The sequence below is a fragment of the Amyelois transitella genome, chromosome 8 (assembly GCF_032362555.1).
Source record: "Amyelois transitella isolate CPQ chromosome 8, ilAmyTran1.1, whole genome shotgun sequence".
NCBI lineage: Eukaryota > Metazoa > Arthropoda > Insecta > Lepidoptera > Pyralidae > Amyelois > Amyelois transitella.
Genome location: NC_083511.1, coordinates 7,746,057 through 7,757,665, shown reverse-complemented (window position 1 = coordinate 7,757,665; position 11,609 = coordinate 7,746,057). Strand labels below are relative to the sequence as shown.

Here is an 11,609-nt window from a genome sequence, read left to right as displayed (position 1 = left end):
GAATATTTCTTTGTCATTCCCTCCAATAGAAAACCGCAGTCGCATTCTAAAAACCGTGAATCCAAAGCCATAAAATAAAAAAAATAAAGATTCGAATCTTTGTTCAAAATTTGAATCCCTGGTGATTCGCGCGTCAAACGAACGCGACGCTCCTGAATTACTGATTGATTATGCATTCGCGTCATGCTTGACATGCGACGGTGGCGGGGGTTGAAAACAATATGAAGCAGAGATATTTTTATGTTATTCCTTGTTGGTTGCTCTTTACTGATTTTCAAAATGATTATTCGCCGCTGTTCCTCTTAACATTAATTACGTGGTACGTTGGTTTAATTACGACTAACCAGTTACTTATTAATTACTCAGAACAAAATTTGTAGATACGTATCCAAAACTAACGAAGTTTTTTTAAATGTTATTGTAGCAAAAAGAATCTAGTCACTGCTTAAAATAAATAAATCCAAAGGGAACATATTACACAGATTAAGTTGGCCTCGAAGTTAGTTCAAACTGGTGTTACGGGATACTATCTCAACGATACTATATTTTTAAGTCGCCGTGAGGCATCTGTAGTAAGCGCACGCGCTTGTCTGTTAGAATTATAATTCCCAGTGCTTCCCAAACCTCGGTTACGATGTTCACCTGTATCAGTTGCAATAAGGAGCACTCAGATGGGCCGGTGTGCTGTGTTTGTAAGAACCAGTTCGACTTCGCATGTGCCGGCGTCACAGAAACCGGGTTTAGAAGACTGGGTGAAAGAAGAAATAACTGGCGGTGCCCTGGGTGTAAGTCCGGATCTTCACTTTCGCCTGCCGCAACATCCCCAATGCCTTCCCAGTTGGACAGTATACAGGAGCAGTTGAGTCGGATCACTTTCCAGCTGGAGCCGTTGAAGTCTCTCACGGCAGATGTTGCCGTTATCAAGGCCGAAATGTCAGATTTAAAAGCCTCTGTTGAAATGGCTCACTCGGCTTTTGCGTCTTTGGATGCTCGCGTCAAAAGTGTTGAAAAGGCTTTGACAGAGATCCCTGATTTGCAGGAGGAAGTATGCAGACTGCGGCAAGAGCTTGAGGATAGGGATCAGTGGGCTCGAGCGAACAATGTCGAGATCCGTGGGGTACCCTTAAGGAAGGGAGAAAATCTATATGAGATTGCGGAAAGGATAGGGGAGTTGAGTAATTTCCCTATAAGAAGGGAATCTATAAGCTACATTGCGAGGATACCTACTCGAGTGCCTGATGCTGAGAAACCTATAATAATATCGTTTAATAATAGATATATTAAAGAAGATTTGGTGGCGTCCGCGCGTAAAAGCAAGCAGCTTACGCTCGCAGGTTTGGGTTTCTCTGCTACTGGTCCGTTCTACGTAAACGACCATCTGACCCAGAAGAATAAGACCTTGTTAAGTAAGGCGAGATCACTGGCTCGAGAGACGGATTTCAGATATGTTTGGGTGAAGCATGCAAAAATAATGGCCAGAAAATCCGACACGTCACCTGTTTTTATTATAAGAAACGAAAAAGACCTTTTAAAAATAGTTTAACTTTGTTTCTTGAATGCGTTAGACTCCCGAAGTTGCAGTCTTTTAGATTTTGTTATAAACTTGTAAGCAGATTGAGAACCATGCGTGCATTCCTTCCTTTGTGTTTTTATGTGAGTCGGCTCGGTGGAGCGGGCTACCTGTTTCCGCAGGTAAGTGCTCGTAGGCAACGGCAGTGCGCGCCGCAGCTTCGACTGTGCGCACGCGTTGCAAGAAACACATTTGTATGTTGGAGATTTGACTACGCACTTCGCAGTTTGTTTACATCGCATGTCATTATTTACGCTGAGCTTACGGTATTTCTTATAACTCTCCATTCACTCGCCTGCGTTCTATGCAATTTATTCTTCGGCTTAAATTCCTTATTTGCATTTAGTTTTACCTGGATGCTAGGACACTTTTTTCGGCTAAATAGTTATATTTATTTTGCATATTTCTCTCAGACTATTTTAAATCCTCATTTATCGCCAAACGTTAGTTTAATTTATCTTTGTTATAATTTGCTTAGTGCCAGTGCAGTATCTGTCAGTAATATTTTTATTTGTAGGTTTTTGATGTCATTGTTTATTTTAAGTATTAAACTGATAACGTACATAAATTATTTGCTATATGCAGTACCTTGTGTCGGAACTGATAATATTATTATATATAGTTCGCATAAGTTACTTATGTTATATATAAATATTATAGCTATAGTTAATTATTTTTATTTTATCGTTAACGCATTCGGTACTATTTTTATTTTATGTAAGATTGTGACGTTAAGTAAAAGTAGATTGTCGTTTTTCGTTTATTTACATTATTTCCTTATATATTTTGCAATTGTTCACTGTAATATTATTATCAATTTCTTGATAATATCGATATTGAATAGAAGACTTGTATTGAATACATGTTATTTATACAGATTTCTGTATAAATCGATTAGTTACAATGCTGACATTAATATTATTTTTATCTGGTATCTAGTACTGAGGTTCATTATATTATCTACTATAGTCTTTACAAAGTTTCTACTTAGACTTATGTTGATTATTATTAATTGTGGATTCTAATATTAAAGTTTTTTACCAAAATACTCGAGGGCTTCGTACAAAGACACAAATATTTAAACGTAATCTTTTATTAACATCTTTTGACATTGTTTCGCTGACAGAGACGTGGTTGCTTGAGGGTTTGGGAGACAGTGAGTTGTTTGATGATAGGTACGTAGTATTTAGACGGGATAGAAATTACGAAATGACTGGCGAAAAATATGGCGGCGGAACATTACTCGCCGTTCATAGGGACTTCGCAGCCATTGAACGACCTGAGTGGCGGTCATCTGCAGAGGATATTTGGGTGACAATTACGCTAAAAAATAACAATCTTAAAGAAAACATAAAACTACATGTTTGTACAATATACCTCTGCAAAGAAGCGCTTGGTAACTCTTTTAACATGCAGTTGAGTAATTTTTCAGAAAAGCTTTCGTCTATATTTGATACTTGCCCGAATGACTCGTTTTTAATATTAGGGGATTTTAATTTAAAAATTGTAGAATGGTGTGATGAAGGAAACTATCTGCGTCCTAGTGGGGTATCTGGGGTTTCTCAATTGTTATTTTTTGATACTCTGTCAGAATGTAACCTTAACCAATTTAATTATATTAGAAATTCCTCCTGTAATCGTATCCTGGACTATGTACTATCCAATGGGCCCGTAGTTGTCTCACACTGTGAGGATCCTCTGGTTCCTGAGGACCCACATCACAAATCGCTTGAGATCAAATTATCCTTCTTAACAAATGTCGCACTTAAGAGCAATCCTAGAATTAAATTTGTGTACGAGAAAGCCGACTTTGAGGCAATAGTGAGTTCACTTAATGAAGTCGATTGGAAATTGTTGTTATATAATTGCTCCTTAGATGATGCTACGGATGCCTTCTATAATCACCTATATCGCTTGCGAGATTTATTTGTGCCTAGAAAAATAATTTCTTCAGGCAAATTTCCTGTCTGGTACACGTCCTCTTTAAAAAAATTACTTAAAGAAAAGCGTAAATACTTTATTAAGTTTAAAAAGTATAGAAATTTGAGTGACCGCGAAACTTTTAATCTTTTGAGAGAGAGGGCGAAAAGACTGGAAAAAGAATGCTATGATATGTATATTAAACGGTGCGAAGATACTATAATTGAGGAACCTAAATTATTCTGGTCTTTTATAAAATCTAATAGACATGGTTCGAACTCTTTGCCTTCAACCATGTATCTTGAAGATCAATCAGCTGATACTAGTGATGATATTTCCAATCTTTTTGCTACATATTTCCATTCTAATTTTCAAGACAATTCCACTGATTCTTCAAATTCTGTTCCTGCTGGTCATTTGCATGGATTTAATTCGATCTCGAATATTGAAATTGACACTGATTTTGTTCTCAAATCGTTAACAACTGTTGACATCTCTAAAGGTGCAGGGCCTGACCTGATTGATGCTAAATTTGTTGCTGGCTGTGCTGCTGGTTTATGTCATCCTTTATCGATTCTGTTTAGAAGGTCTATTGTTGAAGGGACTGTGCCTAAAATATGGAAGCAAGCATTTATTACTCCAGTACATAAAAATGGAAGCAAGAGTAATATTAAAAATTATAGACCAATTTCTAAATTATGCATTTTCGTAAAAAATTTTGAGAAAATTATACATGATCAAGTGTACAATGCTTTGGCTTCATCATTTATCGAAGAGCAGCATGGTTTTCTAAGAAAGAGGTCGACTAACTCCAATCTTATTAGTTTTATTGATTATGTTACAGTTAATATGGAATCAGGTGGACAAGTGGACTCTGTGTTCACGGATTTTAGCAAGGCATTCGATCGTATCGATCATGGAATCCTGCTAAAAAAACTTTACTTAGCCGGAATCCATGGAAACCTATTTAGGTGGTTCAGCTCTTATATTGAAAACCGATCCCAAGCCGTAGCTATAAATGGCTCCCTATCTATTTGGAATGTGGTGCCTTCTGGGGTACCTCAAGGCTCATTATTAGGACCCTTACTTTTTAATATTTTCATAAATGATGTGCGCTCCTGCTTCTCAAACTCTCAGGTTCTCCTTTACGCGGATGATATGAAAATTTTCAGTAACATTTCTAGTGTGTCGGATTGTTTACTTCTTCAAGAGGATTTAAATAAATTTGCTGAATATTGCTCTAGTAATAAATTGGACTTAAACATTAATAAATGCTACTATATTTCATTTACCAGAAAGACAAAACCGACGCATTACAATTATTGTTTATTAGGCAATGAACTAAAGAGAGTCGAAGAGATTCGGGACTTAGGTATCATACATGATTCAAAATTAACATACGAAATTCATATCGATCACATAGTTAAAAAGGCCTCTAGATCTTTAGGATTTCTTAAAAGGTCGTGCTCTCAGTTCACTAATGTTAAACTGATAAAAATACTATACTGTGCCCTGGTTCGTAGCTCCCTCGAGTATTGCTCCCAAGTCTGGAATCCTCAGTACAATATATATATTGATAGGCTTGAATCAATCCAAAGAAAATTTTTAAGGTACTTGCAATTTAAAACAAAGTGTTTTGATTCTTACTATAATTCTATGTGTTCAAGGTACCATTTTCTGCCATTATATATTCGCAGACAAACTGCCGATATTATGTTTTTAGTAAAAATTGCTCAAAGCCAGTTAGATACTCCATCTTTATTAAATAAAATTTATTTGAAAGTGCCTACTAGAACTGTTAGGTTGCCCACATTTCTATATGTTCCATATAGTGCATGTAAATATAGACATAACTCTTTCTTTGTCAGATCTGCTATTGAGATAAATAAAATAGCTGCCCACCCAGATCTTGATTTATTCAATTCTAGTGTCAATAAATTTAAAAACACTTTATCTCAGGCATGGTTTAATGGTTCTCTCTCTGCAAGTTAGGTGTTCTCCTTGTGTGATATATCTCTTTTTTTTCTGATTTCTCTCTTTTTTATGTTAGTTTTTTCCCCCTAAATTTTTCTTTCCTTCTCTTTCAGACAAGCTGCTTAGTTACCCATATGCGAGAACATGTTAATGGTCATTTGTTGTTTATTTCTTTGTTTATCTAGTTATGTAAGACTGTTTGTTCTCCAAATAAAATAAAATAAAATAAAATAAAATAAAATACATACTTATATTGATTAACATCCAAGACCCAGACCAATCAAAGTTCTTTTCTCATCATGCCCTGGCCGGGATTCAAACCCTAAACCTCCGGTGTGACGGAAAAGCGCACTACCGCTGCGCGACGTAGGCCGTCATTAAAACGTTGTTAATTAGAATACAAAAATCTTGAAAATTTTAACAAAATAGCAAACCAATTCTAAAATTATCACCAATATTACCCCAGCAATAACTCAATCTAAATCCACGAGAAACTCATTAGCGGGCGACCCTACTCATAATACAAGCTTTTCATCTTGACACCCGGGTTTCCCCAAGACCTTTGCTGACCAATTACGACCCCAGAGATGGCATCCACAGATAGCCGCAATGGCCGGCGACTACAGATAAAACAGTAAAAGCCAACTGTTTCGAAGATACCCCACCGTCCCCTTTAAAATTTAATTTTGTACTATGTTCGTGATTTGGCTGGAACAACTTTTGGTAAAATTTTAGTATAAAATAAATATATTATTATGATCTCTCATTCTAAGTTATGTTATTATTTTTGTGTGTTTTATTAATATATACACATATTTGCTTATTCTGGGGCTTGGGGTATGCTAAAATAAAAGGTTCCAAAGAAGAGTTAAACTTTAAATCTTTATTGATTGTTTTTATATAAGATTATTCTAGTTCCGATCGCTCTATCGCCAATGGCAATGTGCCCGAAACTCAGCCCTTTGTCTTTATAAACAAAACATTATTTTATTTCTTCTTTTTCAGCCCATAAATTCTATCTAGATTAATATATTATAATTTTAGTCATGTCTTATATTATTTTAAGAAGAAATAATTGTATGAATGAATCACTTTTTTACGCCTGACCAGTTGTAAAATGGATCAAAATGCAAGGCAAAATAAATAAACATGTGAAAAAAACTATATCAATAAATCATTGTAATTATGGCAAAAGAGCTTTCTAAATATTTAAATGTCGCATCGGGTCAAAGTGAGGGGTGAACGTGCCGTAGTGACGTTTATAATATTGAATCGATAAAAATATCGATGTAACATGACTGGAATCTGTTAAATATTGTTTTTTTATTGTAGGTCTAATTTCGGTTATTATAATTAAAATAAAATTAAACAAAATTTGCTATTTCTAAGGGAAATTTTTCATAAACATGGCTGTTTCTAATATTATCTTGAAAATTTACCAATACAAAATAATATTTAAAGACTTATATTCAACTATTTTATTTATTACTGTCTTAAAACAATACGGTAGATTGATATTTCAAAATATGATTATTTATTTATGTATAGTTCCTACTACTCTAAGTATCGATACCTATGTTGTTTCCCCATGCCTAAGGCGAGCCCTTTTTTTAAAGCATGTGCCGCTTGGCCACTGAAGCTCTTCACCCAAATTGAGTGCTACTCCACCGTTGATATAGGGCACGTGCTCTTGTTGGTCTGCTTTTTTTTGTTTAAATTTTATTTTGAATTAAAATTATTATTTTAGTTCCTTCCTATCTAATTTATCAAATAAATATACGGAGATACAAAAATTTCATCATTAAGCCGAGCAGCTGAATTGCTATTCAGTTTTTTCGGGACTATTGGCTCTGTCTACCCCGTAAGGGATATAGACGTGACTATATGTATGTATGTATGTATATAAAAATTTTCTTGCTTATTTTCAATCACAGTCTTCAACATAAGTGTTCTTACTCCTTACTTCCCTCTTCTCTCTGAAGAGGAGCCCAGGTTGGCTTAACTTTAGACCATGATCAGGGATTGGTTGAGTCACGTTTTAACATAAAGTAACCCCCATCTGACCTCGCATCGATTAGCGCTCAAACTATTATTCCATAAGACAGAAAACTTTTTCCTACTTGGTGAAGATGAATTGTACACGGCTGAGGTGGGATTTGAACCTGTGCTACCATGCGCATCACGCATTTCAATCACTTTATCGATTCGACCACCGTCACTCTTCAATGTAGGTAACTAAAAGTCTAAATCAGCTAGTGTATCAAAATATTCCTTAGTACTGCTGTTTGATAGTGCTTTGTCAAATCTTTTCGTGACATATTGAGTAAAATTACTTTCTGTCTTCATTACTTACATCCCTTGTAAAGCTAATTTTAAAATACCTATGTAAAATTCTTAACATTAACAAATAGTTTTCTATATAATCTAATTTTACTTAATTCATAAATTTAACCAATCTGTTTTCTTAATATAAATTAATCTCACAATCAAAACAGCCAATTAAAGTCGGCAACGACAACTGTTTATACTATAGGCAATATTTTTAATTGACTCAGACCCCATATGGTGTAATTCAAAAACCATTTTAAATTGAGCCGCGTTAGATTTCAACCCATAATGTTTACGAAGGATTTTTATAATTTAAGGGTAAGTTAGAGGTCTTTGTAAGATGGTTTTGGATTTTGAGGTCATTGTTTACACAAACGGGCAAATAATCAAGAGACAGGGTTTGTTGTCAACATTGTTTGGGTTCAATGTGCTTGTGGTTCAATTATGAAGGACTCTATTGTGGTCTAAAGTATGTTTATCTACGACATTTATTTTATGACATACATTGATTAAAAGTTTATGTTCGTGAGTAAATATAGGTTTATTTTTCTTTGTAATATCAGTTACTCTATTTTTTTAGAAGACCCAGGTTTATAGTGTATCTTCATAAAGTAATATGAATGAAACATTGATAAATTTTCTATGAAATATTTTAGTACATATACTTTGACTTTGAAAGCAGGATAAGTAGTTATTTATACTAAATTGATTGGATTTTTTTATTACGTTGTTCGTGTGTAATCAAATCTTTAACGTTTTCAAAACTATCAACAGAAAAAAAAAATATGAAAAACAGAAATTGCTAAATTAATTTCTTAACAGCCCAGCGCAATTTAAAAAAATCACTTACTCCTTTTTTCGTTGCCCGCGGCGACCCCTTCAGAACCCTGACTTTCTATTCTTAAGGGAAACTTACTCATTCCCTTATTAAGTGTTTGTTCTGTGTTGGAACAGGTCATTATAGAAGCCATGTGATGCGTGAAATGATTTTGTACTTTACACAACTCGGATATGTGCGTATGCGCGGACGAGGGGGGCGCTAGTTTAGTGTGGATAAGAAAATAAACCTTAATTTAAAATGATTTTAATTTGTGCTGAATTGTCTCAGCTGCTGCGTTGTGTTTTATTTAGTTTGAGCATAATAGAATGGAAGAACTATTTCCTCGTGTCATTTCAAGAAATAAATAGTTTACAAGGCAATTAAAATAGGACAAAAGCATTTGTCAAACCGAAAAACTTTGCATATTCTTCTGCCATCAAATCAAAACTCAAATTTCTAAAAATTGTGAAAATAGGTAATAAATATTTTCAGTTTCACTTGATAATAATGATGTTAAAATAGTTTCTCGTACTACGAAATTGTCTTATCCATCCTATTCCCCTTGTAGGCCGTTACTGGGCCCTACTCGATTACGATTCCTATAAAATGAAGTTGTAATGTAATACATCTGCTACCGACCTGTTTGACACTATGATACATTATTCACAATTCCATTAAACCACACCCTTACTTCACTCAAAATAAAGTTTAATATCCCTTGAAAATTTATTGAATTCAAACGAAATGCGAATTCAATTTATAATTGTATAATACGATTGTGTTTATAGAAGTGCCGTTACTGCCTTTTGTAAAGCAATGAGGCGTCAAGAAAAGGATAATTTGAAAATACGTGTTTAAAGTGCTTTATATTTCAGCGAATTGAATGGCTATTAGCGGGGTATTAGAAACACATTGTTTTGTATAAACACTTTGCTAAAATTGAATGTGTTTAGAAAGGATATTTTCCTTTTTATCATATACGATTAATACACTTGTATAATTGTTAGTGAGTAGGATAGATTACTATAAAGTATTAGAAACTGCGATGGTATGATGTGACGTGATTCGTACAAAAATGAGTGAAACGAAACGAAACGAAACAGGTACTTTAGATCATAAACATTGACTACAATTATTTTATTTTCATAATAATAATACTTACCAATTCTATTAAGTCTGGTTGGATCATGGATTTCGGCCTCATAGTACTTTACTTTAGCCATTTCTTTTATTTAGATTTTTAAGTTTAAAATAAATTTTACACAAATACATTGTTTAAATATTTTGATAAAACAAGACCATTTTATGCAACAAACCAAATTCTCTTATATCAAATCTCATACATCGCCCTAAAATACTCGAGCAAAACAAATTTAACACGAAACTCTTTACGCCGAGATCCTACATTCACAAGTATCGTTACATTTGCATTAAAATCTCCCGCATTTCCCCGCATGTCTTGTCTCATCTCGTTTCGCAGTAATAAATTAAATCTACGGAGGTGCTGAAGTGGGTGGATAAAGTCTGCTATTGAAATAAACGAAAACATGAGATTTAAACAGGTGTCTGTCTCCGCTGCGGTGCGAGAAACGGAACGTTTATTTCTTCAGTGGAAGAGAACTCAAGAAGTTGTCCTGAAGAAATAAACTCATCATTATACCTAATTGTTAGTCGCATTTTCGTTTCTGGTTGTACTTTGAAGAAGGAACTTTGTAGTTGTTTTCAGGCCGCTGACGCTGTGTCCTCAGTTAGTCTGCAGGCAGCAATAATGTTATAAGTTTACACGTTTTGACTTTTGCAGCCAAATGAATGATGAGATGAACACTAGCTAATTGCAGGTTTAAATTTACATCAATCGGATATCAGAGTCTATTGACTAGCTTAATAAATTAATAAAAAGAAGTAAGTACAATGGCACAATGCTTCATATTTGTATTGCGTATAAACGAAGTATTCCTCCGCATTTGATTGTTGAGTAGTTCTCAAAAATTTTCCATTTTGATTTCTTTTGTAATATTAATATTTTTCTTAGTCCAATAAAATCTATCTATCTAATACGCCGTCGACGGAAACGCACACGAAGAATAAATCTGATAAGTGCGTGTTTGTGAAAGAATTTCAATCCGCTCACCTGCCAGTGGGGGTTACGGCTAAACTGATATTAATGATTTTTGCGAGATTTTCGCTATTGCTAGGGAATCATGTTACGGAATGTATTTTTCTCCTTTAATTCGGTATTTTTCTTTCTGTTTGAGATATGCTGGTAAGTTAACTTCAATTGATGATGTCAACATGGCATAGCAATAGAAGAAAACAAACAAACATAATTTATATGGAAATGCATTGTTGTTTACTAAACTGAAGTTATTTCTACAATGCAAAGTCAATAGTATCGAAAAGACTCGAAAGCCACGGTCAAGTGGATGTCTTAATGATAGAAAAACAAGGACTTTTTAATCTGTGCAGGAAAAAACACATCGCGCACACACTATATGTTCTTTCCTCGCTACAAGAGCGCCATAAAAGTTAAATGAAATAATAATATCTAATTTACTCGGCCAAACCCTAACGACGCGTTAATACTAGTTTCATCGTACATTGAACACCAATACACACAATACTAACAACGGGACAAATCAAATTTATGGCTTGTCAAATTTCTAAACTACCATTGTGCGATCACCACCACTATAATTGTTCTAACACATGGTATTAAGGAGAAAGGGGTGAACAGACGGACACATGGATTTATTATAACATTCGCGAATACGTCTTGTTACGCCGTATTATTTGTGTAACTCAATTTTTATGGAAAGTTACACACTATTATTTTTTTATAATGATCACATTCATAGATTACATTGTACGGTATTATTTCCTATAAAAGTTTAAAATATTTATTTGTAAAGCAATATTATTTAAAGTAGCATACTATCACCTTTCATTGCAGACTGCTTGATTGAACTTCTTTTTAATTTTTAAATACACATTTTAATC

General features: G+C 34.3%; 1 protein-coding gene across 1 annotated transcript; it reads left to right on the top strand.

Annotated features, from left to right (window-relative positions):
• The first annotated feature begins 557 nt into the window (after positions 1 to 557).
• On the top strand, positions 558 to 1,769 carry LOC132902002 (uncharacterized). The gene has a single exon (XM_060945500.1). The coding sequence runs from the start codon at positions 635 to 637 to the stop codon at positions 1,541 to 1,543; it is 909 nt and encodes a 302-aa protein (XP_060801483.1). The 5' UTR covers positions 558 to 634; the 3' UTR covers positions 1,544 to 1,769.
• The last annotated feature ends 9,840 nt before the right edge of the window (positions 1,770 to 11,609 follow it).

Coding starts and splice junctions, on each gene's coding strand:
- LOC132902002 (XM_060945500.1), top strand. CDS start 635: ATGTTCACCTGTATCAGTTGCAATAAGGAGCACTCAGATGGGCCGGTG.